The sequence below is a fragment of the Caenorhabditis briggsae genome (assembly GCF_000004555.2).
Source record: "Caenorhabditis briggsae complete genome, chrV, whole genome shotgun sequence".
Taxonomy (NCBI): Eukaryota; Metazoa; Nematoda; class Chromadorea; order Rhabditida; family Rhabditidae; genus Caenorhabditis; species Caenorhabditis briggsae.
In genome coordinates this window covers 15945655-15961893 of record NC_013488.2, presented here as the reverse complement: position 1 = coordinate 15961893, position 16239 = coordinate 15945655, and the positions used below count along the sequence as shown (strand labels likewise).

Genomic DNA, 16239 nt, shown 5'->3' with positions numbered 1-16239 from the left:
CAGAGCAACGGAAAGTTCAAAATGCAGGAAGATTGGTTGTCACCTGGATTTGATAATACTACTACTACACTGTCCAATTTCAATTTGTCCACCTATTTTTTTGTTCAAGATCATTTTCAGATACATCAAATAAACATTTTCTATAACTTTGACTAATTTCTGGAATATTCATAATTTTTGTACAGAAAGTTCAGATATCTGGTGAAACTGAAATAAAGGCTACATGGTACATGAAATCATCAATTCGAGCTGTTTCTATACATGCGAAAAAAATTCTTCAAATTTCAACCGTCTTATATCACCAATATTTTATCTGTTACAAACTATTTGGGCTTCTATTTAACGGTACCTGCATATTGATAGCCTTCAAAAACGCCTTCTGTGCTGCCAGAGTCTTCTCAGACATTGTCATTAGTTTCGTGGCTTTTTTCATTTGCCATCGTAGCAGAAAGAAGAATGTCAAGCACTCTGTAACCATAATAGTGACACTTATAATCATCCGTACTCGAATCCAGTCAGGATCTGGTACATTGTAGGCAACCACGTAGATTGGATGGTCAGGACTGTCAAATCGTTTTACTTGGGGATGATGCTAAAAATTTTAATTTGTTGGGCAGTTTGACTTATATCCTATAGGCTCGAGACTCACCTCAAATATCCACTCTCTTGCCAAGGTCTGATCGGGGATATCCATCATTGTGGGTACGTAATAGAGGAATGCTAGAGCCACATTGGTAATATAGTATGGGTATCGAACATATCGCCACCAAGTTTTCTCAGCGAAAAGAATGTAGAAACGGTTCTCGAAGATGGCGCCGGTAGAAATGGCGACCACTGAGCGGAATTAGTATGATTGAGATTTGCCAGCTCAATTATCTCGGTTCCTACAAAAGATATTGAAATTTTGTCAACTGATAAAATTTTTATCATAATATCACCATTATTCTCTTAATTGACAGATTTCTGATATTTTACATGGAAACCGAGATAATTAAGCTCAAAGTACATTCATCAACTTTCATCTACAGTTGCTCTAATAAAAGTTCACCCCATCGGTGCATTTTGAGATCAATTTTCTATGTTCATATAAATCCAATCGAAAATCTGGCAACTGATAAAATATTGATGACATTTTGATAAGCATTTTATCAATTGACTGCTTTTTCATATCTTTCATAGGAACTCAGATAATTGAGCTCAAAGTGCACTTATAGGGTGGGCTTCTATTATGTAGAGCAAACATGATATGATCAGTTATAGATACTAGAGAAACTGTAAACTCTAGCTTCTCTACTTTTTTTCGCTGTTTTCCCAAACTCACTATTCATCAGTGTCACCATCAAGTACACCTGTATCCCTGGATCCACACCGAACAAGTGCAACAATCCCAATGGAGCACCTCCAAAAACCGGCGGCACTATAAACGGCTGTCCCAAAATTCCGAGCAACAAATCCAGGCCACAACCCCAAGAATGTAAATTGAACATGGCCCATTTAACTCTTTTCATGGTTTCTGGTGTCTCAACTAGGATACACCAGGCACCAAATAGATGGATAGGGAAGGCAATGCATCCGAGGATATACAGAGATAACGAATAGAATTCCGGAGAGCTGAGGTACGAAACTTCAGAGGAGCTCATTTTTACAGAAAATATGTATGAATTATGTCTGATATGTAGCTTGAAAAAGGAGGAGTAGGAGGGGGAGGAGACTGGAAGATGTAACTAATAATTATCAAAATCAGTCAACCTTTTCCATTGTCAAAAATATCAACAAATTTAAAAGAAGGAAACAGAAAACAAAGCAATTAGGTATGGAAAATATGTATTTTGAGATTGAAAATGAAGTTGCTTTTATAGAAAAATGACAAATCGGAAAAGCTGAAAATTTAGATTTGATTAAAATTGACAATTTTTGGGGAGAAGGAAAATGAAATTTTCGAGAGAATATTTTTTGAAACTATATAATTTTAATTCCAGTCTTTTTGTGCTGATTAGTTTTCTAGTTTTGTTATTCTTGGCTTAATACCTTTTTTGTAGTTTTTTGAAATTCCTATAAGTTCTCAAAGTGCACCTCTTGTGAATAAATTTGCACCTAAAATGTGTTTTGTATATAATCATAGCAAGACATATGATTTTCTTCAAAACTTTCAGTGTACCCAAAACAGAATCACCTCATTTATTTCATGCACTCAAAAACAATTCGTCATTTTTCTGGGCTACTGTACCCCTCGGTGCCTATCTGAAGACGTGACTGACACAAATGGTGACCACCGATTCAGCGTTTTCAACCCTTTCAATTTTTCACATAACAATCCTTTACAGTACTCCCGATAAGCATGATGACAGTATAACATCACCAATGCAGCAGATCCCTTTACAGTGCTCCCGCCATTTCTAATATATTAATTGTTTCAAAGTCACACGACTCTGGTTGTTCAAAACATTTCAATTTTAAAGAAATCTTTTTTATTCGATTCAAATTTTGTTTGATCCAAAATCTTCCTTATTAATAAAACGCTAGAGGCGTCTGTCCGTCCTCGTGTCCGTCTGTGGACTTTTGAAAAAATTGAAAAATACTTATATATTTACGTGACCCTTTTATTTAGAAAAAGTGAGAAACGAAGCGACAAACATTTGAAAAAAAGTAGATTGAATCGCGCCGAAGGCGCACCAGCTTGCTGGTACTATACAAATCTTTACGCAGCGCCAAAACTACAATTTCCTGTAATTTTTTTTTCTTTAAAAAGGTAAGATTCATTTTCTGATACCTATAAGACCCCAGAGAACTCTCAAAGATAAATACACATTCGAGACAGAGAATCGTTGATTGATTTATAGTGACAGCTATAAATTCACGGTTTGTGTATTGTTTGATTGTACAGTGTTGTAGTTTGGGTTTTCCAAAATGATTAATTTATTAGTTTCATCAAGAAAAATCTGATTACGGTCAATCCAGCATATTTGCAGTTTCTCCGGTGCTTCAAACGTCTGGCTGGTGCGCTTACGGCGCGGTCTGATGGATTTTTCCTTTTCAAAAACGAAATTAACGTACAAAGAAGAGAAGAAATAATATTTCATTTATCTAGAGATCACAAGAAGAAGAATGAAAAAAAAGTCAGGTCCAGTGGGAAAACCAAAAGGCAACGCTCGTGATGATTACTCCAAAAACGAATCCAATACCAAAATGGACCACAGATTCTTGCATGATTGGATCTTCGTCTTCTTGGTTGGCATTGTTGTCGATCTCATTTTCCAGCCGAATAATAGGATACAACCGTAGCTCAAATATACAAGAACAGTTCTGGCAATTCGAGTTCATTTTGTATTTTTTCCGTTTCTTCCTATTTTATACTTATTCAGAATTAGCTCATTCCTCATCTTATAATTCAAAGTAAGGAATGACTCATTTGATCCAATATAAGGTCCCCTAATAGTATCCCAATCTTTGTTTGAAAAGGAAAGAACGTGTGTTATCAGTGGGTCTCATCTATCTTATCAATTTTCGAACTTGGCGAACGCTTTCGCATGGAACCCAACAAAATAAGGTGACCGACGAAATTGCTAATATTTGTACTACAGTACCTGAAAAAAGCATATTTTGGCATTTTCAGCGGAAAGGGGTGGAATTGCTAATTTCTTTCAGTACTTCCGGCGAAAGTGCGTCAACTTTGAAGTCGTAAAATGTAGTTCAGGATTTTTGGATTTTGCTGAAAATTTCAGAGTATACTAAATAAGAATAGGGATTCATATGTGAAATTGACAACTTTTATGGGAAACTTCGACACAGCGAGATAAGCGGACACAACGTTCCTTTCAGTGCTATGATACTTTGCTCTTGTAGAAGTCCACCCAAAACTTTGAGCTCAATTATCTCGGTTACTTTGAAAGATATCAAAAATGTCTCAATTGATGAAATCTTGGTGATATTTTGATAAACAATTTATCAGTTAAACGTTTTTTGATATATTCAGGAAGAACCAAGATAATTGAGCTCAAAGTATGCGTCGGCTTCTATTGAAGCAAATACGGTAGTTCCGGAATTTTCGGCACTTTTCTGGCGGCTTATCTTATCAGAATGGGATTTTGCTAAAAATTGTCAATTACAAAAATAAATCTCTAATTTTGTTTATCATAGTCTAAATTTTTCAGACAAATCGAATAATTCTGAAACACTGTCCCAGGGGTCCAAAATTGACCGGTACTTGCTCTGATATGCCTACGTTTATGTGCACTTTGAGCTCAATTATCTCAGTTGCAATGAATGATATCAGAAATCTGTTGAACGATAAATTATTGGTGATATTCTGATAAACGATTTATCAGTTGACAGATTTTCTATATCTCTTATAAGAACCGAGATACTTGAGCTCAAAGTAGACAAATCGAAAAATTCTGGAATTTTTTCCGGGACATCAACGTTTACTATTTTTTCACTGAAAAAGTCAAAAATTATATACTTGAGCCCGGTAATATTGTAATTTTAAAAAAAAATAAATTTTTTTATAAAAAAACAATTTGTTTACATAAAAAGTATCATCACCGGGAGCAATAAAAAAATGCAACAACAAAGAATGTTTTAGAAAAAAACCGTAAAATACACAAAACACAAAGACTTTTATCATACCAACATCTGCACTTCTCGATAGTTCTTATCATATCTGACCCTTCCTTCAACGCCGTCGTTCCGCCATATTGATACGTAGCCCCGTATGATTTTGTGGCGATTGTTGACCCTGGAATATGATAATACGATAATAGTTGGAACATTTTCCTAAAAATCCGAAAAAAGATGACGAAGTTTGTAAAACGCTAAAAAATAATCCCAAAAAAGCAAACTCACAATTTGTGATAAATCTGTTCTCCTTGCTCAAGCTTGTCGAATCCAGGAAGAGTGAAATCGTGTTTTAATTTCTCACTTTTCAGCGAAAAATACTCCAAATTCTGATACATTCCTTCTCTCCATTCCTCGAAAAATTTAACAACATCCTGCCCAATCAACACTGTCCCATCTAGTTCAATTGACACGCAGTTTTTCATAGCAGCCAAATTTTGAGGGCAAATCCAGGAGGCGTTGAAAATGAAAATTTGTTTGGCATCAAATCGGATCTGATTGTTCCTTCCAAAATCATCTGATAGTTTTTCTCCTAGTGTCAACTCTTCCGTGATAGTGAGCTTATCCAGAATCCATTTCACATTATTCTCAACCAACGATTTAGCAGCAATGTCCAGACTCTTGATTTCTTGCTGCGATGAGGTTATCTTATGTACAATCAGCAGGAATGTTGTTGCAGGAACCGACGCATCGGATCTCACGGAGTGTGTCGGGCATTCAAAGAGATTAGAGAAGTGCACGAACATTGTCTTTAATCCGTTCGTTCGGTTCTCCCAAAAGCTAACCATTTTCGTCGGATTCTCGTAGTAATACGCGGCTCTCATGTCGTCAAAATATTGGAATCCTGTGACTTTTCTCTCGTCTCCAAGCCGAAATTTTTGCGCCTCTATTTTCATGACATTGTCAATCATAATCCAACTGGAGCTCAGGTTGAGTTCCAATTTCAATTCTTTGGTGTGTGCTAGTTTGGCCTTCTTTCCAGATTTTTTAGAGCATTGGGCAAATTTGAACCTAAAATTTGAATGAATCATAAAAAGCCTGTAAATAAAAGAATGTTAAAATCAACTTACAGTTCAGTAAAAGCTAATTCATTCAATATTCTAGCTTGAATATCTACTGGAAAGTCAAGTAGTTTGATAGGCATAGTGTTGCAACAACGGAATAAACAACGTAGGGAGGAGGACACGAACGGCAATGACCGGTGGAGAAGAAGAAGAAGTAAAAGAAGAAGAAGAAAACGGGGGGAGGGTTTGTCCCCGTCGATCGATTCCAGTGTATATGTTGGCTGGTGTTCCCGTGGACCCGATGCTTATCTCGTGTCCCGAACGGAAAACGAGGGAGAGAGGGAGAGAGAGACGCAGAGAAAATGAGTAGAGGTCCTTCATGGACACAAGTATGCCGTCTCTGTGCCGGGGAGGAGAGGGGTGGTGTATGTTGTAATGATGCTAATGGATAGGTTCTGAAGAAGGGGGTGGCTTTGTGAGAGGGCGAAGGGAATGTACGGACCTCTTACGTTAGCTAATTTCGCATGTGTGTGTAGTGTTTTGAGAGAGACTTATTAGAAATGCAAGTGTGAACACTCATCGGGCCGCTGATCCGCGCGTGAGCCTTGTGAGAAAAGCAACCTGGTGGCTTCATTAGCAACGTTCATTAGCAGGAATCTGTCACCTGGAGGGGTACCGTAACACCTGGGGTCAAAAATTCGCGGGGTAAACGGGGTACAACTGATTTAGGGGTACAAAATTGATGACTCGAGGGTACAAAACAGATGGGTAAATTGTAAACCTGGGACCGAAGGGTTTGAGCCAGGGAAAAGTATATTTCCGGGAAAAGTATCAAAAAGTGGTTAACTAACAAAATGGGTATCATAATATTTGAAGCAATTTTCTAGTTTAACGCCTTTCGATACCTTCTACAGGAACCGAGATAAACGGGAACTTTTGTGAAGGTACCTTGGTTCTGATTTAAAAAAAAAGTTCTAGAAAAGAGTATATAAGAAGTTTTATAAAGCTCTAAATGATGCGTTTTGCAAAAAGTAGTTTCAATATTATGTGGTTGGCAACTGTTTTAGGTACCTCAACTTCTAGACAGCCGGTTGGGGTTAAAGAGAGCAAAACCAAAAATCGAAAAGGATAGCAACAAGTGAATTTTCAACGCGTTTCAGATTTCCAGAGAACACTCAAACGAACAAAATGGGTATCTCAAACCACAGAGACTTATTCTGCATCTATATGTACATATGTTCAGTACCAGACAAAAATATACCAAATTCAGACTTTTTCAGTGAAAAATTGTCAACTTTAACATCCTGAAAAAGGGGACCAGTATTTTTCCATGCTCTGAAAATTCAGACAAAACAGAAATAGAGCTTCATTTTTGTAATAGACAACTTCAAGATATACCGTTTGTAACCGATAACCGCTGCAAATTTCCGAAATTATCACTAAAAAGATAGGTGCACCATTTCAAAACCACATATCTGGCTTTGTCAGATTTTTTTTCAAAAATTGTTAAGTACAAAAATGAAGCTCTAATTCTGTGTAGTAAATTCTTAAATTTTCAAAAAAATAAAAGAATTCTGAACTACTTCTGTAGGATCTCAAAGGGCCCCATACTGTCAAGTTTGAGCTCAATTATCTGAACTCCTATGCAAGATATCAAAAAGTTGACAACTGACAAAACATTTTTGAAACTAGTAAATAATTTATCAGTTGACAACTTTTTCCTATCGTTGACAGGAACCGAGAAAAATTGACTCGAAGTTTTGAAGAGGGTCTTTCTATTAAGGGTATCACGATAACTAATTTCTACTCGAAAAATCGAAACATGATTTTTTTGTCCAGTACTTACTCTGAAATTTACCATGAAACATTTGTTGAAAGCAAATTTAGGTTCATCGAAGTGGAATTTTTTTAATTCAACAAACTTTAACAAGTTTGTGAGTGCTCTCAACTTTCATTTCCCTCTGTTTAACTTTTTGACAAGTTCCTCACATTAAAACAACTTCCACATTTTATTCAAACATCCAAAAAAACATTGAAAAAAAATTTTCTCTGTTGAAATTTTCAACACTTTTCCTGAGCAATGCTGTTTCTTTTTCAGTCTTTCATAATTCCTCACTCATGAATAACTTTCTAAAGTTTTCTTTATGATGAAAAATTGTTTTTTTTTCTGAAATTTCGAAACATCTTTGGAAAAGTTTTGATTTTTTTTTCATCTTTCTAATGCTACCATAATCTTTCCCTCTAATCTTCCTCATGAATAAGTGTTTCATTTTTCCTTTACTCATCAAAACTGATGTCAATTTTTAGAGAAGCTCAGGAGTTTCATAATTATTTTTTTCTTATCAATTAATCCCTTCCTCAACAGAGTTTCAGCATACATAGCTTCAGAACTCACATAAATTATTTTTCTTTGATAAAAATTGAAACTACAGACATTCTTCCTCCCATTTTTCAAATCCTATCATGATTCATGTCCGCCGATTCCACACCCAAACGAAAAATTCTTGATTTTGTGTCAGGTACTTGAACATCCTTTGAAAAAATTTTAGTATAAAAATGATGTTGCGTATAGAAAAAAAAGCATTCTTCTAATATGCTTGCAAAATTGTTTCTGGTAAGTATTGTTCCATAGAATCAAACAAGAAATATTTTCAGATTGCTCATCTTCTACAGTACACCTTCTCTCAACAAACACTATCTGGAAAATCTCTTGTCAATCATGTGAACACCATTCAAACGTTATGGAAAGCTGAATATTTCGAAATCTCAGAAGAGGAGATGAAATTCAAGGTGATGGATTCCAAATTCGCCTTTCCAGAAGAGCAAATATCTTCTGAACCCAATAATTCTCTTCCTGGATCCTTGTCAAGAGCCCCAACAAGTTTCGATGCTCGCGATTATTGGCCAAACTGTAAATCTATAAAAATGATTCGCGATCAGGCATATTGTGGATCTTGTTGGGCGTTTGGGGCAGCTGAAGTGATATCCGATCGTATTTGTATTCAATCAAATGGAACTGATCAACCCATAATCTCTCCAGAAGATATCCTAACGTGTTGTACGAATTCTCATGGATGCCAAGGAGGATTTGTTTTGGAAGCAATGAAGTTCTGGAAATCAAAGGGGGTGGTAACAGGAGGAGATTTTCAAGGCGATGGGTGTATTCCATATTCTTATGGTTCTTGTTCAGACTGTCACACAGCACAGACAACGCCGAAATGTAAAAATGAGTGTCAAGTGAAATATACAAAGAATGAGTATAAAGAAGATAAGTATTATGGTAAGTGGGTTTCATCGGAATTCCAGTACCCACCAAAGATTTGATTTCGCCTATTTTTAATTAAAAGCAATAAATTTTGGATGGCTCCAAAATACCGTATTTTCTCTAATTGAAGCTTACCCTGTGCGTGCACTTTGAGCTCAATTATCTCAGTTGCTATGAAAGATATCGAAAAACTGTCAACTGTTAAAATAATTGTGATGTTATGATAAAGAGCTTCATTTTTGTAGTTAACAACTTTTCTCTAAAAACGTACCCAAACAAGATATCCCGCGAGAAAACAACCAAGCGCCAAAACTTCCAAGCAAATATGATCTGGATGAATTTTTACGGAAACCAGACATAAAAACGTTGCCTAATTGTTAATCAAATTATCACAAACATTTTATCAGTTAATACATTTTTGATATCTATCCTAGGAACTTGTGAGATAATTGAGCTCAAAATTGAAAGTCGAGGGGCTCTTCTATTGCAGGTTTTAGGATAGGAAAAATTAAGAATTTTTAATTTTCGATTTCAGGATCTTCCGCTTACCGCCTCTCCACATCTAACGCTGTCCGTACAATCCAAAGTGAAATTCTTAGAAATGGTCCCGTCGAAGCAACTTACCAAGTTTACGAAGACTTCTACTATTACAAATCTGGGGTTTATGAATACATATCTGGAAGACATATGGGTGGACATGCTGTAAAAATCATTGGATGGGGTGTCGAGGAAAACGTGAACTATTGGTTGATTGCAAATTCATGGGGTACCGGTTTCGGAGAAAATGGATTCTTCAAAATGCGACGAGGCAACAACGAGTGTGGAATTGAGAATTATGTGGTGGCGGGGATGGCGAAAAGTGGGAGGAGTGTTTTGGATTTTGGAGTTTTTGTATTTTTGTATATCTCTCTTTTTTGGGTATGTTGTGAATAAATTGTAATTTTTTGATTTTGCTCTGTTGAAAAATTCTTAGGATTTTTAGAATTCCTCGGATTATTTAATTATCGACAAAATCCTACTATTCTACTATTGTTTAGAATAGTAATCGTCAAAAATTCAAGTTTTTACAGATTCTTTGGGTGCTTTGATAACGTTATGCTTTCGGGAATATCACGTGAATCGAAAATTGCTGATAAGGTTCCGGTCAAGCCAATAAATCATAGACATAGCGGCTGATGCACCATGTGCCGACATAATAAAATAGGCTAAATTGGTGGAATGGACCATGTGATATGCTGATAAGATTTTTTATCAGTTTCGGAATCTTCATAATGTGTAGACGGATAGCGGGACCTAAAAATAGGGAAATGTGAGAGGTGCGAGATGTTTAACCATGAGATGTTTAGATGTTTTGTTACTTGCAAAATTTTTCAAAATAAGAGTGTTCATAAAAAATGAATTTTCACGAAAAAATTTTTTTAAAATGTCTGAAATCGCCAATTTTTTTCTCAAATTCGGATAACCCGGCCCGGCCAAGCTCGGCCAGGCCCGCAAGCCGAACCCTGATTTTGCAAGTATGGTTTAACCTGGAATATTTGACAAGGGGAAAATGAGTATTTTCCAATATTTCCAGAACAATTCCTCATAACCAAAACCCTAGAATTTGACCTTGCCAATTGATAACACTAATAGAAACCGACAACACTCTTGCTAATTGATAAACAGACACAGCAAAACCATGATACCTGTTTATCCATTGATTTTTCGGTTCTGATTTCCTTCAATGCATTCTGATCTACTTTTACCACAGAGAAGGTTTGTCTCCTGTATTTTTTTTTAATTTCTAAAAAACAAATCTTCAGAAGAACCCCACGACGTCGTCTCCCAAAAAAATATAAATACATTTTTCTCGCATTGGCAGTTCTACTGGGCCTTGGTGTTGTCGCAGGGGCACTGACAGAATTGATTTTCTACTTTATTGAGGATCAAGTGGGTAAGAAAACTACTGTAATACCTGTAATAGAAGGCCGTCCGCACTGTCAAGTTTGAGCTTATTTTTCTTGGCTACTATGGATGATATCAAAAAAGTGTCAACTGTCAACATTCTTTTGATAATGTGATAAAGAATTTATCAATTGACAACTTTTTATATCTTCGACGGGAAGCGAGATAAATTAGCTCAATGTTGAAGGTTAGGGGACCCTTCTAATACAGGAATGATTGATTTTCATTACGAATTAGTTTTTTCTAGAACCTTCTACACGCACACAAACTTCTCTAGTTACACTTCCACCTGAAAAGTGTCAAAAACGAGTCGTTGGCTACTTCAATGGTTGGGAATCTCGAGAAATCTCCCTTTCGCAATTATTCAAGCTCAGCCATGTGATTTATTGTTGTCTGGGTTTCGATGCAAATCAAACTCATTTTTTGGACACTATCATTAGCAAACGAAGATTTTCCGATGTTCGAAATCATGCTAGAGCATCAAATACCGGTGTTAAAGTGATGGCTGGCATTGGAGGTACCCATTATTCCCAATATTTTCCACAAGTGGCTGCAGAGAATAGAGAGTAAGCTTTAAAATAATTAAGATTGATTGTGACCTCATGAAAACAGCAGTTTTCAGATTTTTTGTCAATTCTACTATCAGTCTTATCAAAGATTATCAGATCGACGGAGTGGATCTTTACTGGCACGAGCCTGATAGCTATGGAGGCGACAAGGAGAACTATGTCTTGCTGGTTAGAGACCTTCGGCTCAAACTCACGGAGCTTCAAAACTCTCAAAACAGAACGACACCTTATCTTCTTACCGTGCTGACACCTAGCTTTGGTTGGTACCTGGAAGATGGCGTGGACCTTTCGGGACTCTCAGAATACGTGGATTTCTTCAATGTAGCTTCAGATGATTACACTGATTCTTCAAGTGAAGCACTGGGAGCATACACCAAACCCCATGCTCCGTTGTACTATGGAAGTGCGGACAAGCCGAAACAAAACGTTGATTGGACCATGAGATACTACACTTGTGACACTAAACAACCGGAGAAAGTCAATATGGGACTACCGTTTTTTGGAAGATACTGGAAAAATGTGCTAGATCCGATTGCTAAAAATAATGAGGTTTGGAGAAGAGTGGAAACGGCTGATGGTGTAGTTGAGAAAGGATTGGTCTTATGGAAAAATGTGGTAAGAGATGGATGGAACATTTCGAATATAAAATGGGACCAGAAATCCAAAAGTTCTTATATCTGGGACCCAGAGAACAAGTGGTTCTTGGGAATTGACGATGAGCGATGTCTCAAGACAAAAATGAACTACGTGAGGGACAAGAATCTGGGAGGAGTCATGATTTGGTCCATCGATATGGATGATTACTCGGAGACTCTTCTGAATGCAGTGGCTTCTGTGAATATGTGCAGTGAGGTCAAATATGATAAGAAGCTCAAGTATAATTGTTAAATGATCTCCTTTATTTCGAAAATTTTGTTTCTAAATTGAATAAAATCAATTGAACCCAGAAATTAGCTTATATCGAATTGGGAAGACCATCAACTCTACAGTAATCCACCATCCGGGTCCATCTCCATATCCTGGAGTGTTCACATTTCTTATCTCCACATCCCGACCTTCGGCGATCATCATCAATTTTTAATGCGATTCTCCATGAGCCATTTGGTCACTTCTCGGTTGCTGGTCTGGCTTAAAAAATTTTTTATTTCGTAAAAAGCTCTATTATCTCGATTTCTGTCAAAGATATCAAAACTGTGTCAACTGATAAAATGTTTCTGATATTATGATTAACAATTTATCAGTTGACAACTTTTTGATATCTCCTCACAGGAAGTGAAATACAGTGGCGAGAAGTGGTGAAGAGAATTTTTTCGAACATTTATAAATTTGTTCGGATTCACGAACCACTTTTACATCTGAAACTGCTCTCAAAATTCCGAGAATGAAAAATTTTCAAAAAACCGATTTTTATGCTTTTGGATTTTACAGATATTCTCATGCAAAACTTCAAGTCGATTGAGCAATTTGAACAAAGTTATGAATGTTCGAAAAAATTCTCCTCACCAATTATCTCAGTTGCTATGAAAGGTAAACTCGCCACTGTATATGGTCTCAACGTTGACGGTTGGTTCGACAAATATTTGAACTTTCACTGTTAAAAAAGTTTAAACCCACCCAGTAATCGTATTATATCTACACGACTCCACATCGAACTGAATTTGCTTCTTCTCTGCCTCACTAGCTTGATTGAAACATCGACTACGGTAGATTGCCACGTTGCACTTCCCCCGACGAAACGAAACACAATACTGTTTGACTGCTCCGTAGAATGCGTGATTATCATATCCAGAACAATCATTGTAGACCATAAGGTAGAAAGAGTCGCTGAAAAAAAGTTCTGCTATTTTTTTCTGTTATTCTCCTTAAACTTACTCTGTTAAAATCTGATCTAGAGAGCTCTGAAGCATATTTGCTTTTTCCGCATTCCCAACATCTTGATGATTATCCTGAGTGTCATGAACCAACCAAGCAATGACCGTATCCCAATAGGTCTCCTTATATTCATCTCTCCACTGATCTATACTTTTATTCAGTGCCTCAATTCGCGATTTTAGCTGGCTCGGTCCATACATGTTCTTGCCCCAGAACATTCCATTGATTTAAGTTTCCAGGAACAGCTGAAGATTTTGAAGTTTAAAAATCAATAGATTAAGTTTTGATTTACAAATTGGGTGATAACGGCATCTATGATAGTTCTCCACTTATCATAAGTCGCTTTGGATCTCAGCCGATCAGCTTTCATTGCCATTTTCAACGGATTTGTGGATTCTTGTTCCAGAAGACTTATCATTTTCTGAAATTCATTTTGAAATAGGCCTGCTAACTACCGCTTACACAAAATAAGGCCTTAATATTTTGAGCTCATATATCTCGGCTCCTGTGAGAGATACCTAAAAGAAATCACTAACAAAATGTAGCTGATAATATGATGAACATTTTGTTAGTTAACTACTTTTTGACAACTTTCACAGGAAATGACATATATGAGCTCAAAGCCTATAGAAAACACTGATACTAAAACCACATTGATTGCTGGATGGCAAATTGGCAATGACATTTATTTTTCGATTGTCCATGATTTCGTACTTTTCTTAGACCACCCAAACCGTCAACTTCGAGCCCTTATATCCCGATTCCTGTAATATATTTCAAAAAGTAGTCAACTAACAAAATATTTTTGATAATATGATGAATATTTCATCAACTGACTACTTTTCGATATCTTTTACAGCAACCGAGATGTATGGGCTTGAAGTTCCCGGTCGTGTCACTTACATAAGCATACATTAGTGGTGGTGTCTTTTGAGAGACATCTTTGAAAATCTCGTAGCTATCTTGGCATGGTTTGTTGATGGTTTCTTGCATGAACTTCATAAGGGTTGATGCGGTTTGAGCAAGGTCCTCAAAACATGGCCTAGAAATTTAGAATTCTCGGAAAACTCTTCAACCTACGCCATAGAACTCGTTCTCCACAATAAACGCCTTTAGACTATCAAACTCCCATGCCATTTTATCCGAAGCTGGTTGATTTTCCGGTCGAGCTCGAACAGCATAAGCATGGCTGGATCCGGTTTGTCGGGATTCAGAATTCCAATCATATCCTTTAAAAACGTGCCACATCCGGCAATCATTAGAAGCTTATCAGCGATATCAGCGAATTTGAACGAGCCAATGTTCAGGCCGTCATTGCCTATTTGTTCGCCTTAAAAATTTTTTAAAAATCTAGAAAAAAAATTGTAAACAGACTTACCGGACATTTTGGAGGAAGACACTGGCTCTTTTCTATTTTTTTTGTCTCTTTATGTATTTAGTTTAGTCTCAGCAATTTGTCTTCCTCATTAAAAAAATTGGATAACAACAAGACATTTATGAGTCATTGATTTTCATTTTTTTGGATTTCCTTCCTCAAATTTCCTGTTTCCCTTCTTTCCGTTTCTCATACCCTCCCGCGCCCGCTCAACTGCCGCCGACCAAACATTCAAATACGCATTGTTTCTCTCCCCTCGCCGTCGGTTCCATGGTGTAGCGGTTAGCACTCAGGACTTTGAATCCTGCGACCCGAGTTCAAATCTCGGTGGAACCTATCGCTTTTTGCTTTTGTTTGTTGACTTCATCTGCTAGATTTTTGACCTTTTTTATTTTCTGAGGAATAAGCGGGACACTGAGGAATCTTTTTTCTTGTTTTTTTTTTGTTGACAATCTACTTCTTACTAAGGAAACTTTTCTGTGTGTGTGTCTGTGTGTCCGTCTCGGACATTAACTTGAATAACTAAAAGGCGCGTGGGACTCCTATAGTGGTGTGTGGTATGTAGTCATGGACTGCCGAGCGCTTCATGTCTATGGTGTACTGGGCCTTCTAGCTAACAGGGAAGCTACAGTGTTGAGAATCGAAAATTTCAAAACTATGCTCAAACTCAATAAAACTTCACGAAATTATGCAAAACGGTTTTTTGGCCTTTTTTTTATGTGTTGCCTGCATAAAATTGATCACAAACCTTCAGAACTGAAAAATTTTGAAAATTTCGTTTCTTTTGTATATCACTTGAATTTCGATCCTGTGGACTACTGGAAATGGGTCATAGTAGTTTCCTTTTGAATACAAGGTTCTTAAGTTATGCGGAAAATTCTAGAACATTCCAGAAAAATTCCAGAAAGATCCAGAACATTCTAGAAAATTCCAGAAAATTCCAGAAAGATTCAGAAAATTCTAGAAAATTCCAGAAAATTCCAGTAAATTCCAGAAAGATTCAGAAAATTCTAGAAAATTCCAGAAAATACTAGGAAGTTCCAGAACATTCTAGAAAAATCCAGTAAATTCCAGAAAGATCCAGAACATTCTAGAAAATTCCAGTTAATTCCAGAAAGATTCAGAAAATTCTAGAAAATTCCAGAAAATCCTAGGAAGTTTCAGAACATTCTAGAAAATCACAGAAAGTTCCAGAAAATTTCAGAACATTCTAGAAAATTCCAGAAACTCCCAGAAAGTTCCAGAACATTCTAGAAAATCACAGAAAGTTCCAGAATATTTTAGAAAATTCCAGAAAATTCCAGAAAGTTCCAGAAAATACAAGAAAATTCCAGAAAATCCTAGGAAGTTTCAGAACATTCTAGAAAATTCCAGAAAATTCCAGAAAGTTCCAGAAAATACAAGAAAATTCCAGAAAATTGTAGAGCATTTTAGAAATTTTCATGATATTCCGTTTTTTGAATGCTCAACGTAAACCCATGTTGAGGTTGAAAAAAAGGCAAACAATTCGGAGGGTACAAAAATTCGGGGGTACAAGGGGGTACAAAGCAATTTAAGGGGTAAAAAATCCGCAATTAGGGGGTACAAAATACTGAA

The 16239-nt window shown here is 36.6% G+C and overlaps 4 protein-coding genes and 1 non-coding gene across 5 annotated transcripts in view; 2 read left to right on the top strand and 3 right to left on the bottom strand.

The window, feature by feature from the left end:
* CBG22615 overlaps window positions 1–1640 on the bottom strand; it is a gene marked incomplete at both ends in the record, with an annotated part of 2716 nt that extends 1076 nt beyond the window's left edge. Inside the window, 3 exons of the mRNA XM_002638140.1 lie at window positions 350–592; window positions 650–834; window positions 1322–1640. Of these exons, the coding sequence (XP_002638186.1) occupies window positions 350–592; window positions 650–834; window positions 1322–1640 (747 nt within the window). The remainder of the gene's footprint in view (window positions 1–349; window positions 593–649; window positions 835–1321) is intronic.
* Window positions 1641–3117: 1477 nt separating this feature from the next.
* On the bottom strand, window positions 3118–5758 carry CBG22614 (the record flags this gene model as incomplete). The annotated part of the gene is made up of 6 exons (XM_002638139.1): window positions 3118–3303; window positions 3511–3584; window positions 3981–4088; window positions 4631–4773; window positions 4843–5625; window positions 5685–5758. 6 exons carry the CDS (start codon window positions 5756–5758, stop codon window positions 3118–3120), a joined length of 1368 nt encoding a protein of 455 aa, XP_002638185.1.
* A 2453-nt stretch (window positions 5759–8211) lies between these two features.
* CBG22612 lies at window positions 8212–12284 on the top strand (the record flags this gene model as incomplete). The annotated part of the gene is made up of 6 exons (XM_045238283.1): window positions 8212–8232; window positions 8262–8898; window positions 9419–9782; window positions 10686–10816; window positions 11075–11393; window positions 11450–12284. The coding sequence occupies 6 exons, from the start codon at window positions 8212–8214 to the stop codon at window positions 12282–12284; spliced, it is 2307 nt and encodes a 768-aa protein (XP_045097616.1).
* Window positions 12285–13000: 716 nt separating this feature from the next.
* CBG22613 lies at window positions 13001–14516 on the bottom strand (the record flags this gene model as incomplete). Its single annotated transcript, XM_002638138.2, has 5 exons — window positions 13001–13220; window positions 13269–13408; window positions 13561–13689; window positions 14172–14297; window positions 14349–14516. 5 exons carry the CDS (start codon window positions 14514–14516, stop codon window positions 13001–13003), a joined length of 783 nt encoding a protein of 260 aa, XP_002638184.2.
* Window positions 14517–14907: 391 nt separating this feature from the next.
* CBG28962 lies at window positions 14908–14979 on the top strand. The gene has a single exon. It is a non-coding gene (tRNA).
* Window positions 14980–16239: the final 1260 nt, after the last annotated feature.